The following is a 19,878-nucleotide window of genomic DNA, read 5'->3' on the forward strand; positions in this document are numbered from 1 at the left end:
CATGGATCAGGTTAGATTCATTTCGTGCTTCGACATTATGTTCTCTAAATTCTAAACCTCGTGAACATTTTTTTTATAGTTTGTAAGAAGATAAAGATATGATCGCTACCAACATTAGTAATAAGACCAGTTGTGATCACGGCCAAATTTAGTGAGACAAGAAGATGTGATATATTCTTTTTAGTGAGACGTCAATATAGTAATCTCTACCAACTTATAAAGAAGATTTGAGTGAAGGCAAACTCTTAGTTAAAAATCGAAAAGTGGATTTGGTGACATCTATGTGAACCATCCTAACTATGGTGTCGTCTCTTCTAGTTGGTTGAAAAATGTTATATTTACTTCCTTTCAAATCTTCAAACATTTTCTAAAGGTTGACCAAATGTTGTTTAAATAATAGCATATTCACCCTCTATATGTTCTTACACATACTAATTACTTGTTGAGTTGTTTCTAAGGCCGGTGGGTATAGTTCAGGGGCTAACGGATGGTCCTACGTGAAGATCCCCTCATTCGCGTAAAGCTTTGGAACAACCCCACCCCACCCCCACATCTCACGAGTGATAGGAGGCCCCTAAGCACCGTCACGCGGATCATTCTATTCTTGGCTAACGGATGGTCCTACGTGAAGATCCCCTCATTCGCGTAAAGCTTTGGAACAACCCCACCCCACCCCCACATCTCACGAGTGACAGGAGGCCCCTAAGCACCGTCACACTAACGGATGGTCCTACGTGAAGATCCCCTCATTCGCGTAAAGCTTTGGAACAACCCCACCCCACCCCCACATCTCACGAGTGACAGGAGGCCCCTATGCACCGTCACGCGGATCATTCTATTCTTTGTGACCGTTGTGACCAACAACTATATTCCAAATTAATATATATATATATATATATATATATATATATATATATATTAATAATACAAAATGAAGAATGAGTATAATGACACATACCCTTAGTTAAAGGGTGAGGAAGAGTGAGAACGCTAAAATTGACGTGACGCAAACGTAACAAATGAGGGGGAATGGTTTAAATTAACTAATATGGCGCATTCTCATTCTCAATAATTAAAAATGAGATTTTCACATACTAATTTATTATTACTAGTCATAACCGTATCAAATTTTATTATTACTAGCCATAACCGTGGATACTGGTTAGCAATTAATACAAAATCATAGTTTCATATATGTTCAATGTGTAACAAAAGGTGATGTGAATTTCAAATTTTAGTATTGTACAAAAAGATTGAACAATAAGAAAACCAACTAAAAATGCAAAATTATTCTTCAATATCCCGAAAATAATATATAAACTTTAATAGCCTGCAATGCAAGTAAGCTAGTTGCATGGCTGTTTCCCAACTAAAACTACATCTCAACTACAATCCCAATCTGTTTCTCTTAACACAAAAACAACCAAACAAAAAAACATCCCTTTTGCAATTTATAAATATAACTTCTTTATCAAAAAAACAAAAAGAAATAATGGAGGGTCAGGATTTAACAAAAGGCCCAACATTTGTGGATGAAAAAGAAGACAGAATTTGTGACAACATCTTCTAGAACCTTTTTGACACCTTTATGTGTGTATGCTAAAATCTTCTAGAACCTTTTCTTCATGGGTAGATTTGTAATTTATGCATAGTACATGTACAAACTGTTTGCAGCAGCACAAGCAATGGAGTTTTCTGTTGGATGCCACGCTAAGTGAAGTAACTTTGTAGTGAAATCTAACGTCGTATCATTCCCCGGGCTCTCTCCCCCTAGTTAATAATAATCATCGAACCTCACGTTAATGAAACTTTGTACCAGAAACGATCGATTCGATTATTAATTGACAAATAAATAAAAAAAACGACTAACCTCGTCTAACCACACGGGTTAGGCTGCTGCTTAAAGATCTTGCAGGAGTCTGCTGCACTTGTCGCCTGGTCCAATTCGGTTGTAATTTATTTTTAACGTGTTAAATAAGAAAAATAAACAATTTTATATAAATATATAGAAGATAATACCTCATTGGGTTTTTGCTAGCTTCAAGGGTAGTGTCTTCAGTACTGTTGGGACTCAATCCAAATACGCGGAAAAGATTACTGGAATTTAGTTTAACGAGTGAGTAGGTGAGCAAAGGTAACAAAAAAACATTTTATAAATTCAGTACAAGAATTACCTGTAAGAACCAGTTGCTACACGCGTACCATCACCGCTTAAACAGCACTCAAATTTGTCAAAGATTGAATCGTTTTCATATAAGTCACAAAGCTGGAGATTATCATTTGCAAAATATCAATAATCTCGGTGCAAAAACATATAAAAATAGCTTCAAAAAGTTTGGTGAATTCAGGAGGAATATACCCTTGGTCTTAAGTATTCATGAACCTGAAACGTTGAAACTGGACCCGAGTCCATGTTGATGTCCCATAACTACGTAAATCAGTTACATTTTTAGTGATCAACTGTTGATGATTCCAAAGGTATAACTAATTTATGTTTAATATAAGTCTAAAAGAAAAGGAAAAAATATAGCATACACACCAGACAACTTTTGACTCGTTACAAATATGTAAACAGAATTACATATATAATAGAACTACGAACCTTTAGGGTCATGTAATCACGGCTTAGTATATATCGTCCATCCCTTGAAAATTTAATATCTGAAATAGATGCTATTATCTCAGTAAAAAATGATCTTGAACCAGGTGACTCGTGCTCCTCAAACCTGCAAAACACAAGTATCGTCATGACAAAATAAAGGAAACTAAAATGGGCAAATTACACGAAATAGAAACGAACTTCACACTTTTTCATGATATTGGCAACTGAAATGTATCACCAATTTTAGCAACCAAGTAGGCCTTTTTTTTAACGACCAACTAAGTAACGCCGGGTATTTCGTACGCGGCCCCCATTGGCCAAATGTAGCCCGAGCCGGCCACTATTCCGGACGGACGAAGTATCGTCATGACAAAATAAAGGAAACTAAAATGGGCAAATTACACGAAATAGAAACGAACTTCACACTTTTTCATGATATTGGCAACTGAAATGTATCACCAATTTTAGCAACCAAGTAGGCCTTTTTTTTTAACGACCAACTAAGTAACGCCGGGTATTTCGTACGCGGCCCCCATTGGCCAAATGTAGCCCGAGCCGGCCACTATTCCGGACGGACGAAGCCCGTAGCGGTCCACCCTATTGAGAAATTCACCGGATAAAACCCGACCCCCACACCCGCCTAATGGCACGACGGCGAGGAGCCGGTAAAACCGGTTGAGATCAGGACTCGAACCCTGGCAAGCCAGGGTCATCCCTCATATCTCCCATATAAGTTGGTGATAGTGAGGTTTGAACCCCCTACCTCTCACTAGTAAAGTGAGTGCTCTACCATTGAGCCACATCCAACTTATAACCAAGTAGGCCTTTAATATGCCACATTGCCAATGGTATTTGATGCGACATTTAATAACTTTTTAATGTGATTGTTATAAAACAATACTGTCCAGACTTGTAAACAAAATTTATTCTTTTTACCTTTTTTAATATATGCACTATATGTGGAGGACGGCATGGCATCAAACTGTGCCACGTCACTAAATATGAGGTTGGCTGCTAAATCAGTAACAAACTGTAATTTGGTTTATATTATATGCCTAAATAAAAGTTGGTCGCAAACATCAGAAAAATGTGTAATGTTAGCGTTTCTATTTCGTGGCAGTTTGTCCAACCAGAATTGCATAAAAAGAATATTAAAAAACCACCAAAATACTTACAATTTTGAATGTCTATCACACAATGCAGATTGACGCAGGTCAATAAGACGAATAGATCCTTTTGAACTACTATATGCTAGCGTGTTACAGTGAGTAGGATGAAATTCTGCTGATGTAATAACCTCTGCAAGTGAGCCAAAATATGAATATGAGAGTCGATAAAGTCATAAATGGTTAATTAATACAAAAACTGATGAACATATGCATTCATAATAAGAGAAAGTTATACTTAAATTGCTTGTAAATAAGTTTAGGTGCTAAAAGATGTACCGGTTAGGTCCTCCATATTTGCAGGCTTCACATCCACAATGTTGAAACTTTGATTGCTAATTTCCAAATTCCAAAGGTTTATCCGAAGATCATCAGCCGATATGAATGTTTCACCATCACTAATGCAAACAACAAATAGTAATTATAAAACCAGTAGACACAACTATTGATGAATGCCTGATGAAAAGACCTCATAGGAACAAGCTTTGCAACCATTCATATACAAAAACAGATATTATATCCTGAACTTCCATAGAAACTTGATAACTATCTTCAAATTGATTTAAGTTCATATGACCATAAACATCACATCTAAAATTAGTAAATATTCAGAAAGAAATTCTCACAAGCCCACGTCTTAGTTACTCCTATGTAGGTGGCGAGTCATAAAATTAATATGCATGATGCATATCATTATTAAAGAAAAACTCTAAAGGTCCTGTTCATATAGTTATACTAATTTAGGTAGTATATAAGAGAATGACTTAATATTTACTATTCACTTGTTTGTAAATGAATAAAAAGGTAGGTTAGTTTGATGAATAAAAAGGTAGGTTAGTTTGATTCTTCAACATTTACTAGTAACTATAATTAACAAATTATAAGACTAATAATCTACAACTCATTTCATCCTTTTTCCTTCATAATTTGATGTAAAGGTAAATAGCCATAAGTCTATAGTATTACAAATTATGTGTTACTGATAAGAAAAGGCCCAATGTTCTTTTCATACAATGAGCAGTCAGTAGATCAGGGGTACTTAATTGACTCTAATTCGCTTGTTCTTAGCCTATGACTATTAGTTACTACTGGGATAAACATGCCAAATTTACTTCATGAAAATGTTTGGGATAATGATAAGATCAACATGACAATAACATGAAAAGGAACTGAATATCCAACCTGTTATTTGATATAGAATTGATATGATAATCATGAGCATGAGCATACACTCTTCTACATCTTGCAACAAGGTTTGTCTCATTACTGGTTACCTACAAAATTTACCTTCGTGTTATGTTAAATAAAATAAAGCAAAAGACATGCAAAAAAAATATCACAATGCTAAAATTGATTTGCATTTAGAAACTGATTATCTGATTTTTGCAACCTGTAAGCATACTAATCTGTCTCATTTTAGCTACAACAAAACTGACTATCAAACAATAATACAAATTACCTAATTAGGGACACTTTTACTCACATCTTATAAGATGTGACTCCTTTTTCACAAGAATATCCTTTTTGGTCTATTTATGAATTAATTTTTAAGAAAATCAGAATTTCTTGAACTCCCAAACAACTAATTATCCGATAATTACAATTCCAACCACAAAAAGCTCGTCCAAACAAACACTTATCCTTCAGCTTGTTTTTTACAGCTGAATTATCCGTCTCAAATTCACATATCATATTCAAAACACACATCCAAACACTCCCTAAAGAACATCTTTATAATCAATGAAAAGACTGAGACTGATATCACGATCACTAGCTAGCCCGTTTTCACCTGTAAATGCTATAGTTGAAAACACATGTAAAACATATAAAGCACGAGTTGAGTACAACTACCACGGGTAAGCGCAATGACTGAGGTGCCCCTGCAGAAAAGTCCTTGTTTAAACTAGTGGAAGATTTATCTTTGTACTCCCCATTTGCAGTATTTGACAAATTGCTAACTGAAGAAATACTAGAACTTGCAATACTTCCATTTCCAACAGCTTTTAAAGGGTCCAGATTCAAGTCGGCAACTTTCTTAATCTTTTTTTCTTGAACCTGAAATGTCAACAAATTTTGTTCATTAATGAGCATGTCACAAAAAGAAACAAACGAGAAACAAAGTATATTGAAGTAAATCTTAGGACCTTCCAGTATTTGATGGTTTTGTCATTAGTAGACAGAAGAAAAAGGGCACCGTTGGCAGTTTGGCACCACCTGATCTTGTTAATTTTCTCCTCAATCTCCAAACTCTTTAAATAATCAAACTGAGAGCAAAAGTTGAGATACAATAATAAGCAACTCCTTGTCCTAATTCTTTTAAAAAAACAGCTAGTGTGATAAATATGATTACAAAAACTATATTGTTTCAATTTTCAATAGTTATCTAACTTCTTTAATAAAACGATTCACGAGGTTTTGTGCATACAAACTACACTTTAAGCAACTTTTAGATCGGTTTTACCTGTTTTTAAGCAAACTTTCGTTAGATATAAAACATAACCTAAATTAATCATTCATAGGTAAATGTCTCAAAATTGACACACTACACAATTGGATATATAACAGAAATAATACCTCAGGTTCATGACTCTGGAACTCGGTTTTGTAACGAAATTCTGGATGCCTGGTTCTCGGGTAATCGGTTTTCTCTAGATCCTTTCTACTTCCACCTTGCTACATAATTAAATGAGATTTATAAATTGCAATATACAAAAAATGACAAAAAAATGAAACACACAAAAAGGAGGAATAAAAATCTCAAGAAATCATATCATATCGAACCTCCTTAGTATCAGTCCTCTCGAATAATACCACCCTTCCCCCACGATCACCAGTAGCAAGATGGTCACCGCTTTTATCAAACTCAATTGCCGAAATAATGTCAACTGTCACACAAGTTGTAAACGGCTCAGACAGCTTAGAATAAGTGCAAAAAGGCTGTTAAATAAACATTACGCATATAACTGGCCATTGTCACTAATATTTTGTCAATAGGATTCACGTCATTTTGTCGATTATAGAAACAAGTTAGCACTTGCAGCATTCAATATTTTTAGCATCCATGATATTTTAAAGTTTAAACAATAAAAACTACACGCGATATAATCACCAAGGCATAAACCGACACAACATAATCAGCATGCAATAATTCTGTTTCTAGGTTATAGCAACTATTTCTAGGTTATAGCAACTATAGGACTCACACCTCGACCTCTTACTTAAACTAAAAGTCTAAAACTTTATTAATTCCCTTTGATATGCAGTTTAAAATGACTGCAACCTATATTTTATTTGCATGGATATCATCTCCTCACAATACTAACCTAAGGTGACTTTTCTTTACAATCATTAAAATACAAAAAGTAAGCATTTCAAACACAACTCAAGAGCTCCACACAGCTTCCCCTAGGCCTCGTGGTTTTATTCATTTGAAAATATCTTATAAATCTTCACTCATGAATATATAAAATTCAAACATTCAACAGAAGATACTACAAATCCACAACATATCAACCTATAACTATAATACCTACAATATATAACATTAACAGTAAATTATTAAATAAACATTATGCATATAACTAGCCATTGTCACTAATATTATGTCAACAAGATTCGGGTCATTATGTCGATTATAGATTTCATGTTAGCACCTACAAGATTCAATATCTTTAGCTTTTATGATATTTTAAACAATAAAAACTACACGCGATATAATCACCAATAAGGCATAAACCGGCACAAGATGCAACAACTACCAGTTTCTAGGTTATGAATCACACATCCTGCTTAAATTATATATCTTTAGTTGTGTGCTTTGATATGCCATAAAGTTTGATAGTAACCTATATTTTGTTCACATAGATATCATTTCATATTCTCATCACAATAAGGTGACTTTATTTTACGATCATTGATATACAAAAAAGTAAGTATTTCAAACACAACTCAAGAACTCCACGCAACTTCCACTAGGCCTCGTTGATTTATTCACTTGAAAATATCTTATAAACCTTCACCTACGAATATATGAAATTCAAACATTCAACAAAAGATACTACAAATCTACAAAATATCAACCAACAACTAGATTTACATATACAACATTAACAGTAAGTTATTAAATACACAATCATATACATGACACAATGACAAAATATTTATTATTTGATCAGATTTACCCTGACTTTATTGGTTAGATTTCTCCATACATGAAAGTAAATTAGTTTCACACACACACACACAATTAATAACACCAGAACAAAATATTCAATTATCCATTTCAAGCAGCTAATTAAATTCAACAATATAGCTAACCAACTAAACAACAACTTCATCACTAACTCATTACATAATAACTAATACTTTAGGTCAACAACTTATTCAACTTATTCACAAATCAACAATGAATCAGCAATGTATCGATCCGAAAACTAGATCAAGCCCTAACCTTAACCTTAACCTAAACACAAACAATATATAATAATAATAATAATAATAATAATCCAATAAACTTATTATTAACTACAAACCCTAGGTTTACCTTCCTGAACCTCTTCACCGGCGGTACGTTCACCGAACACCTGTGAAAACTTCCAGTCAAGCGGCGGCGGAGGACTCGCCGGAGCTGGTTTAACGCCGGCGACATCACCACCGGTCATTGCTTCGTACGTAATCTTCTTCTAAACCTAATCGCCTTCGTTATATTAATTAGCGAACAACAAATTAATCGAGTCGTAACTGAAATCAAATCAAATCAAATCAAATCAACATATCGCTTTTACGCAATTATTATTATTATTCGTTGAGATCGTAGCTTGTGAACCGTTGGATGAATTTATTCATTCATCTATTAATAATAATCGTCATCGTCATCGTCATCGTCATCCGAATCGATTAATTCATAGTTTTGAGATTTAATTTAATTTTCTCTCTCTAGACCACACACAACATAACTCGTTGCGTCACAGCGGATCATTTCTCATTTTTTTATATATTTTTTAATTTTTATTTTATTTGGTTGATTTGTCGTTTAGGAAGATGTGTGTGAATGATGGGTGTGGGTGACGGGATAAGCGTGACAGTCAGTGACTGTAGCCGAAAGTTAATAAACTAGATGGACATTGGTTTCGAGGAGCTGTGCACGACCGGGGTTGAGTTAGTGATGACTGATGACACATGGTCAAGTTGTGTAAATGACACTTTTATCCTTCCTTTTTTTTCCGTGTGTATAGGTGTACAGATCAGGTTTTTCAAATATCCGAGTTCGGGTATTGAATTGGGTTCGGATATGATCGGGTATTTGTAATACCCGGATCGGGTTCGGGTCCGGGTATTGTCACTATAAACCATACATTTTGCATCGGGTTCTGTCGGGTATAGAACGGGTATTCTAAATCTGGGTATTGAAAAAACCCTATTTTCAGGGGTTTTCGTGTTTTTTTTGGTATTGATTGAATTTTCTAAAATGTTGCACTTTTTAGGGTATTTTTCGGTATACATCGGGTATTTGAAATACCCGATTTCGGGTATTGGAAAAACCCGGTTCCGGGTATGGATACGGTCCGGGTTTTCGGGTATTACCGGGTACAAATAGGATCCGGTTCGGGTTCGGGTTCGGGTTTTACTACCAAAATGCATACCCTATCCGTACCCTACGGGTAAAGTCGGGTACGGGTTCAGGTATTAAAAAACCGGTTCGGGTTTTTATTTCAGGTTCGGTTTCGGGTTCGGGTTTTTTTTGCACCTCAACCCGTGTGGTCCTACGTGGCTTGAGCGGGTGGAGAACGATCTCTTTAAATCACACATTGTTCATTCAGAATAAGATTGTTTTTTCTCGAATAAGATATTCTATTGATGAACAGATATGAAACTGTTGCTTGGTAGTCCATGAAAGTTATAGAATAGTGACTATTAGTTTATTACGAGATTGGAGACTTCACTGGACTTAACATGTCGATTGACGGCGACCTTGAAGCTAAAATACATGCAAGGGAAACGGTTAATCTCAACGTTGGATTATTGCGCTTGATTTATTCATGTGATGAGCTGACGACCGGCGATCTAGCTTTGTGTTTTCGTCGGTTAATCGAATGAGATCAGATAGACTTTGAATTATGTATGAATATATGAAATTTAATGTCAGGCTGAATGTAGGGCTGGATTGGATTTTAAGTATGTACTTATGACATATTTCTACAAGATTCCTAAATTAAATGGTATGCATAAGAGTTCATTATAAAATTGATATTCAATAAAAAGATAATAAATATGCGCGCTCAACTCTAAGAGGCATCGGGCGGCTGTCTCTACTAATGGATTAGTCCCACATTAGAATTAGATCATGAGATTAATCAGGTAAGACAGCAATCCTCACCATAAATGAACAATTAAAATTGGTTATGGATTTGTTGCAACATTGTCTCACTAGATTTATTAAGTTTAGTGGAGGCATACTATTAGTCTATTTGTAGAGTAGTTTCTATCCCTAATTCAAGTACAAAAATAAGCACATGTATGGTAAAAAGATTAAAGTATACTTTGTTCACTAAAAACACATTTTAATGGTTCATGGAGCCTCTTAATAATTTCATTTTGTTTATTCGATAAAGTGTCGTGTGTTGGTTTAAATAAATAAACTAATGGAATGTGGGCTTGGACTTTAGAAGATGGAATAAGAGATGAATTGGGCATTAGGTTCATGGGCTTAAGGGAGTATAAATACCCCTTAAACCCTAAACCTTTCCATTTTTATCTATCTCTACACTCTAGCCTACACCATCAAAAACACACACAAACACCATCCTATAACCCGAGCCAAGATCCGAAGACGAGAACCCGAGCTTGTTGGTGCTAGATCGTCGTGACGAACCAAAGCAACATCAAATACCAGCTCGTGTTCGTAGTTCGACTCGTTTAAGGTACATTTATAACGAGAACTTGTTCATTAGGTTCGGATTCGTTTAGAAAAGCCATATATCTGTTTGAGTTTGGTAAAGATGTACCCAAAGCAACAAGTCCTATTGAAATTTATTAACATATGATAAGTTAATTGTTAACCTAAAAGAACCCGTATATAGATGCTAAGATCGCACCCTCTAAAAAGCGATGTATGAATGATTTGATGGTTAGGGTGTCACACCGCTACTTAGGGTCTAGGAGTGTGACCATAAGTTGGTACTTGTTTTGTAAATATATCAGAGTTTATAGGTTAATTTTTAGCGGAAGACTTTAGGTTGAATATAATATTAATTTACATTGAAAACTTACTCGGGAATTAAATACCTGAGTATCGGTTTAATAAACATATGTTCCATATTACAAGGATTTTAGTTATAAAAAACGGAGCCATCTTGTACGCGCTTCTATTATCATAAGACTCCAATCTTTGCTATTGCTACTTATGCTTAATTACCTGCAATGGGTTGGAAAAATACGTCAGCTATATTCTGGTGAACACGTATGACTCAATAAAACATTTTGAATGACATTACAATACAAATGTAGTTTTCTTGACAATCTCAGCGGAAGCATTTCTACTTCCGGTATATGTACCACTGCTCTACACACACAACGGTATTCCCCGAGCCAAACGGCCCTGAACTGAGAACTGGTCATGACCGTTTAAGCTCGCGGCTTCATTGCCTTTGATTGATTGATTGATTGAGCTTTAACAGTTATGTTTGGATCCAAACACATGTGTATTCGGTCTGAGTTGATATTATTCTCTACTTTGTATTATAACGTTTTAGAGATTTCATTATCTCATGTAGACATTGATTGACTCGTTAAGACAAGCACCCGTTCGTCTCATTGAGTATAAACATGTTTTGACTGATTGAAAAGGTTAACGTATTCACCTGTACCATCGGTGTTGAAAACCCTTGACTGATTGATTGATTGATTGTGAATGATTTTAACCTATACATAAATAGGTTTGTATGAATGATTTTAATGATGATTAAGCTATGATTGTAAGCTTAACCTTGAAATCGTTTATATTTGATTGTGATTGAAAACACTTGGTTTTATGTGACGTTTGATATAGCATGCTTTGGCCTAATATGTTCTATCACGTTGGTAAGTTTCTCCAGGTAAGTAAACGGGTCCCTCAGTTGATTGGGATTTATGCGAATTACTTTTCCTTAGGCAAGAAACTTACTACTAGTGATATCCCCCTTCCAGTTACTACATGTCCGTCAAAATATATCTTTTTATTTAACATTACTTCACCATAAAGTAACGTCCATGAAAACATGATTGTGAATGAATGTTTGTAAAATATGATCAAGGTTAAAGGCCATAGCCTCGATTGATAGTCTAAGCTATAATTCAAATAACTTAAACGTAAACCCTACCTTAAAGCGGACACTTAGATTGATAATAAGAAAAAAGCAGGATCTTGATCTACTCGCTTATACGATTGCTAGCTTGATTACAACTTCGTTTCTTGCACTAATTACGAGAAAAACAGCACGTCGGCTTGTTACGGTAATGGGGACGCTTCCCAAGGCTACGTGTGTGTAAAGAGAGGTGTGGTTTGGGATGAATGGGGTTCATGCCCGTCACCCCCCTTTTATAGCCATTTTTGAACCCCCATCGCGGAACGAGATGGGTTCCTTGGGACCCGTCGCGTACCGCGGCCCGCTTTTTTGCGCCGCCTTATGCGGTGGTGACACGTGGCCTGTCACATTGCGCCACGTGTTGACACGGTTTTCGACACGTGTCCGGTGACTCACCAAGCCCATCGCGCTACGCGATGGGTTGACTGTTACCCCCGTCGCGTACCGCGATGGGTGCAAATTTTCAGAATTTGCACTTTTGGTCCCAGTACTTTCTAGGTTAGTATTTTTAAGCCAAATTTAAAGAGGGTAAAGGAACGTGTTACATAGGGTTTGTTGGCGCTGGGATTCCGAATCCATTGATACCAAAATCGTGATGTTTCGTTAAGAAACGAAGATTTAATTGCAGATCTAGCACCAATTTTCTTAAAATTTTTTTAATTTTATTTATCCTTTTAGTTCAACCATAACAACCTTGGGAATGGTGGGCTAGTTAAAGCTCCACTACCTATGTAACAATAACATGACACTTTTTAGTGAGCCTATAACACATGTTTAAACTATGTCGTGTTAATTTATTCAACCCAAACACGAACCATGTTTGTTTTCGTGTAAAAATATAAATTCTGACTATTCTGACAATGGTCCCCATAATCGCTATTTAGGAGGTCCCCATGGGTACGATTTTGAGGTTTCACTTATCATGGTCGTTACATGTCTATTTTAATACCACCTTTTGTCTTTATTTGAGTATACTATATCTTTTTGTTATTGGTATGTTATTTTGGGGTTGTTATCCCTATACACGTAGTCAAATCTATGTGTTTCAAATGTAGTTTATTGTTAACACATGTGAGATGTATCTGTTTGAATTTGCAACATTTGTATTTCAGTAACATTCAGTTTCTACGTCTAAAAAACTAGAATCAAGACTTATCAACCAAAATACCAAAGCGGCTTAGAAATTCGGTCCACTTAAACCCATATAACCTGATGGACCATGACCTTTAAATCAGCCCAACATAACAAAACAAAAGTAAATAGCCCAGCAGAATAGCATATATGGTCTTCAGGAGTTCAGGCATTACCACTTCACTAACATTTTGCTCAAATGGAATAAGAGCATACACAATATGGTGTTTTTGAGGGTTGTGTTTTTGGGGTTTTTACACGTTATCAGTTTTTTTATAATGTGGACAAGATTTTTGGGACTAATTTTTAGAATAAGTTATTGGGTAAGAACTAGAAAAAACGAGATGGAGGTGGGCTCTTTTGCAAGCGGTGGGGTCGGGTGGAGAGTTTTGGGTGTAAAAGGTGGTAATTATGTGACAATGTTTCTTTGGTGTTTTTAAGATATCTTATTGGTGTTTTTAAGATTTCTTATTGGTGTATTTTTGATGTTTTTAAATAATTATGTTTTTTTGACGTGACGAATGACTATGCATGTTTTCTTTTTGTGTTTTTGAAGTCGTTACTACTGTGGATGCTCTAAATCAAATTTAGCCCAATACCATAATTGTTTATTTAGTTAAACACTTAAACCCATGTTTTTATTGGTTTTGTAATTGAATGTCATTAAGTGTTCTATGCTGTGAAAAAAGCCTAATAGCCAAACATGTGAGAAAGAGATGTAGGGAGAAAGATGGAGATTTCATTAATATGGTGTGTCTTACAAAGAGGTATAAAGAGATGTATATATAGGATAGAAAAACTTGGAGAAGAAGCTAATCTATATTAGAGGAGTTGATAACCATAATATTAATATACTTATAACACTCCTCCTTGGTTATCAACTTAATACGCTTGGAGATGTTGCCTTATTAAAAATCTTGCTAGGAAAACCCAATAGGACAAAACCATAGCTAAGGGAAAAAGAGTGCAACGCGTATTGTCTCCCCTGATTTATATATCCATTAAAATGGTAAATATCGATCTTCTATGAAAGTTGCCCAAAACTTTTGTAGTCAATCATTTGCGTCTTCGTTCGTTGACGTTTGAATCCTTAAGTTGAATGATGTTGTATGATCTTCACGTGAAAACTTCTATTGCTTCATCTGGTAAACACTATGATCCTTTTGTGTTTCTCTGCATCAACAAGACTAACCAAATTTGTTTTGATGGATTAGTAAAATATAAACACATATCTTTCATACCTGAAATATGTGTTTTAACTCATTCAGATGTCTCCCAGCATGACACATGCTGATAAATATAAACAAGAAAATAATAATCCTATATTGCTAACAGTATGACATAATGCATATATGCATTATGATATTTCCAATAATATTTCATATTCATATCGGAAATGATATAGAGTCATTGTTTGACATCCTTTAACGTGCTAAAATGATTAAATTTGTCCATGGTAAAATGTCTCAACATTTCTTAGATCTTCGATGGATTTATAAACATATAATTACACATATACTCGAACTATAAGTCGAGCAATAATCACACCTTGTCAAGGTCTTTGAGAAATAATTTTCTCTTTAAAAGCTCATAAGTTTCTCTCGATGATGTGTTACATCATCAGTGTATGTTTTTAGTAAACTTTTAAGAGTGAAATTTATATAAAAAGCATGGCGATTTATATTCAACTTATCTCCCTCTTTATCAAAATATCTCTTGATTTGTATCAAGCTCAATATGATTAATCCAAACTTAATAAGCATAAATCCATGCATTTACCAATCCATCATGGACTTCTTTTCAACTTGAAAAATTATGCATACGCATTCACTTTTCCAAGATTTTTGTTGCATAAACTTGCTCATTAACACTTCATTTTGTATCACATATCAAAAATCCATATTGTACAATTTATTTGTTTATTGAGATATTGTACTCATCATGTACATTTTATTCTAAGTGTATGCTTATTGATGCACAAGAATTCCATAGTTAAGATGCATCAATTAACCTTTCAAATATTCAACTATCTTAGAAAACTCTTCAGGAGTCCCATTTATGCTCAACATATTCAAATATGACTCTATACACAAAAATCATTGTGTTCTCGAGAACTTACTTTACATGATTTGTTAATTCAAATCCTTCAAAAACTTTCTTGTAAACTTTCAGTATCAACTGAATCACAATATTTATTGGATGTATATCAATTCTCTCTTTATATTGTCAGACTTTTTAGTTATCGGAAAGTCATTGCTTCCACCGTTGGATAATGAGTCTCCTCAATCCTCATAATTAATCGTGGGTCTTTGCAAAAAATTTTGTTTCATCAATTTTGCTTTATATCACTTGATGAATTTTCATAACTCATATACAAGACCCGTTTGTATCTAACACATTTTACAACTTTAGTTGTATGGACTGCTGGTCCAACAAACTTTCCGTTATTTAGAGAATTCAACTCTGCCCTGTTTGCGTTTTTCCACTTTGGCCAATCATTTTTTTATAGGCAGATTTAGAATATTAATCCTCATCATCATCTCAAGCGCTAATTATATATATAAATAAAATTATAACGACGTCGACTTTATTTCGATTCTATATATCTTTGACATAATACAATATAATTTATTGAGAGCTCTTTGTTTTCAGGTACCTAAGGTTCTTCAAGAACCATCATGTCTAATATCTTTCAAGAGACCTTTTACTGCACCTCGACTTGACCATCTTCATCACTTGCTCCAATTTTCGAGGAAATTTTATCTTTGGAACCGATTAGTCTACCACACTTCATGCGTACGTTAGACTCTTATTAATACGTGATTGTCCTTCTTGGACAATAATATTAATTGGAGCATAAGCAGTTGATTTATTTGACTTAATTAGTCACTCTATTTAGGTCAGTAAACTTGTCTGGTAATTGATTCGACAATCTTTTCAAATGAATTATCCTTTGAACTTTTAGTTCACATCATTTATTTGAGGATTAGTGATAATTCATTCCAACTTTTTTCTTTTTTCAACTGCTTTATATCTTCCCCTTGGGAATGTTAATTCACTTATAGTGAAAACCAACGAGTCATAAACATATTTTCATTAATGGCTCTTTGTATTCAATAGTATATCAATGTTTCATTCCCAACATAAATTCTCAACCTCCTTTAAGGTTTCATCATTGTGTGTTGTGGTGGATTAATTTCATTACATATCACACAACCAATATATATGACGAGAGGTATATGGTTCTGACCAAAACCAACTTTAGTGGGGAGTAAATGTTATAACATGTTGGCTTGATGTGAATTAATTATAAGACAGTAAAATCATATGTACTCAAATACAAACATGAAACTTTTTTCTTGTGATGTTGCCTTTGCAACAAATTATAGACGTTGAATGATCGTCTTTTACAAAAACAATTCGTGTAAGAAAATTCTCTTTATGAACTTCAACACTTTTTCCAATGATCATTATGTTTAACTTATTACCAAACAAATATCATAATCTAATATGCTTGCTATCTCATTAGCTAAGCCACATTTCTCACAAACTTCAAGTTGTGAATTTGATACCCATTTAGACGATGCATCGATTTTATAACACTAAATGGTATCATGTTAGGATATTCAAGTCCTTTATAATTTCCAGTATACTTAGGGATTCGCAACCTACTTTAGTTGGTAATAAGTAATTTCCGTTGAGGGCAAACTATGCATGTTTAAGCATTATGAAGAATCTTTTAACTTTTTAACACATTTCACATCATAATTGACTCGGTATGGTCTAACCCGTCATGCCAACTAATTGAATACTCATGACTCATAAACTTCTGGTTTATGATCGTATATGTGTTATGCTTATTTAACACATGATAGAAAATATGAGAGACCAATTTTCTATCATTTTGAACGATTACGTTCTATCACCTTAAATCTCCATATTTTGTTCTCATATATGAACAATCCTTTTTGCCACTTCTTGTGGCCGGTCTCATTATTCGCATAACCATCATTATAATTTCGATGGTCGATCTCATTATTAGTATGCCGTCATTATAATTTTTGATGATTGATCTCGTCATTAATATAATCATCGTTACAGTATTCTCAATTATGTTCATGATTGTAATGATCAATACACTTGTCAAAATTCACTTCTAGAATGGTATAAAAACCAAACCATTTCCATGGATTATTCATAATCACTTCAAACATTTCATGCACTTTTAATGATACGCTACTTCAAGAGCATATTTGAGGTTTGTCAAAGAAAAATGGTCTTGTCCATTTTTTCCTCATAATAAATATTCTCTTCATATAACAAATATTGAGAAGTAACTACATGAATGAGCCATATAAGTTTTATCATACTGATATTTTATAACCGTTAATAATGAGATTTAGGAAGAATGACACTCCATGTGTTATATTACTCTAAATAAATATCTTTTACTATAACCCAAAATGATTATTATACTTTATGGTAGTGGAAATAACCCACAACATTGGTTAATTGTTCCATTCAATACTGCACATATAAAAGATTGATAACATACACATATTTCATACTTTAAAAATAAATAATACATGATCTTATAACATGTCTTCATATAAAACAAATTTTAAAACTTTATGAAAGGAGATGTTCTTTGATTCATCTATAACACGCAAATAAAAAATTTATACATTATTTAAACTTTATATTTAAACGGAATATAGCTACTCATCTTTATTTGGCTCACATAATAACTTGGCTCACATAATAACAAACCAAATAAACAAACAAATAGCCATATAGACAAATTTTATATGCACGTACGCGTAATTCAATAGAAATGAAAATAAGCGGATAAATTTTTTTTTTCTGATTTTCGTTAAGTTTATTTTCTTAACTGGTTTTCAATTTCTTTTACTTTACTTAAAAGTAACAAGGTAGCGATATTCATGTAACTTATTATTCAAATCACTATTTTGTTCATTATTTAAGCATTCATAGAAAAGATATGCAAATACTTGTTAATTCTTTAAATATAAATCATCATACCCCAAATACTTTCTAATTCTTTAAGTGTTATATTAATCAAACAGATTAATAGCATAACTGATCCACACACATACAATGATCTAAATACAATAATTCAATCAATATTATTTATGAATGAACAATTAGCACATTTATCCTTTTTTTCTTTGCTTTTATTAGAAAAACAAAAATTAATACAAAAAATATCAATATTATTTTATAATATACATTATCAAAGATACACAATACCATTGTAATAGACAATAGCTATCATATTTATACCATAATCATGGTACATCTTTTAAAATATCAATACTATAATTAACTACATAATATATTTACATAATACTTTAAGCCATAATTTATATAGTCAAAAATAATAAAAGAAGGTTTAATACACATCAAAGGAATCAAATAATCAATTAAAGAATGCATCGTTTTAAATAAATTAAACTTTGATTTATACTTGTAATTTGCAAACTGTTAATAATATTAATTCTCTAATATTGCAAACATTAAATACCAATATCATAATGTATTACCAATCATAAAGTTGGCGCTTAATAATTAAAATCTTATTGAACTCTAATTTTTTTTAATAAACAAAGGATTTTATAGATTACCTTAAAGACAACCATTAATGAGAAAACAATCTGTAAATTTAACTTCAATGATTTAAGCATAAATTAAATAAATACCTGATTATATGATTAAAGCATCAACGTTGATTTTGTCACCATGAATTGGAAAACGATCATACTTGATGGACGAATCTCTTATAGCAACTTTGATCGCCAAAGCTTAGTAAACAGCTTCGTGCTGATAACGTGTTGTGAAAACAAGCCTAATAGCCAAACATGTGAGAAAGAGATGTAGGGAGAAAGATGGAGATTTCATTAATATGGTGTGTCTTACAAAGAGGTATAAAGAGATGTATATATAGGATAGGAAAACTTGGAGAAGAAGCTAATCTATATTATGAGTTGATAACCATAATATTAATATACTTATAACATTCTAAATGATTATATTACAATCTCATTTTTTTAACAATATTGCCATAGAAGTAACCTATTGTTGATTAGTGAGGTTATCTAAGGACATTCGTAGTGAGACTTCATCACCCCACATTTTTATACCGTAAACGCCCTAACACCACCACGTAGGGCGTTTTTGATCATTTTTAACCTACGTGTTTATTTCACGACAACGGTTGGGGTAAAAAGGTTGATCAATGGACTAATCATATCTTTTCCTGTTTATTTATTTTTTTGGTTAATTAATTTAATCGTTTCAACCATGACACAAAAAAAGTGGAAAAGGCTCTCGAATCCAAGTAACGTTGACATGACAATAGACGTTTTTAGCACCTCCACCACAGATGATAATATGCATGTAATGTAACCATGTAATAATAGATTTGCTAAATTGGGTTTATTTATCTAATATTTGAAAAAAAAACACATAAAATGTGACAAGTGCCCAAATTGTGGTGAGTTCATGATTTAATTGGAACTTGGAAGAATATGCCAATTCTGCTTTTTATAGGGACATCGACCTTAGCCTAGATATAATCCCATGATCTGTTAATACGTGTCTTATAGATCTCTAGCTT

The 19,878-nt window shown here is 33.5% G+C and overlaps 1 protein-coding gene across 2 annotated transcripts; it reads right to left on the reverse strand.

Annotated features, from left to right (window-relative positions):
• Nucleotides 1–1,253: 1,253 nt before the first annotated feature.
• LOC143534357 (serine/threonine protein phosphatase 2A 55 kDa regulatory subunit B beta isoform-like) lies at nucleotides 1,254–8,830 on the reverse strand. Of its 2 annotated transcripts, none has more exons than XM_077028863.1 (14): nucleotides 8,312–8,830; nucleotides 6,550–6,653; nucleotides 6,343–6,441; nucleotides 5,913–6,032; nucleotides 5,620–5,823; nucleotides 4,951–5,042; nucleotides 4,048–4,166; nucleotides 3,778–3,901; nucleotides 2,603–2,726; nucleotides 2,360–2,428; nucleotides 2,175–2,266; nucleotides 2,020–2,097; nucleotides 1,871–1,935; nucleotides 1,254–1,770 (listed from the first exon to the last, which is right to left on the reverse strand). In XM_077028863.1, exons 1-14 carry the CDS (start codon nucleotides 8,427–8,429, stop codon nucleotides 1,643–1,645), a joined length of 1,536 nt encoding a protein of 511 aa, XP_076884978.1. In that variant the 5' UTR covers nucleotides 8,430–8,830; the 3' UTR covers nucleotides 1,254–1,642. The 2 variants fall into 2 exon arrangements, with proteins under 2 accessions (XP_076884978.1, XP_076884977.1); XM_077028862.1 differs by having other exon boundaries at nucleotides 5,617–5,823; nucleotides 8,312–8,828.
• Between the last annotated feature and the right edge of the window lie 11,048 nt (nucleotides 8,831–19,878).

Source organism: Bidens hawaiensis, unplaced genomic scaffold (genome assembly GCF_021521415.1).
Source record: "Bidens hawaiensis isolate Kalapana, Puna unplaced genomic scaffold, B.hawaiensis_p1.1 tig00010132_1, whole genome shotgun sequence".
Lineage (NCBI taxonomy): Eukaryota > Viridiplantae > Streptophyta > Magnoliopsida > Asterales > Asteraceae > Bidens > Bidens hawaiensis.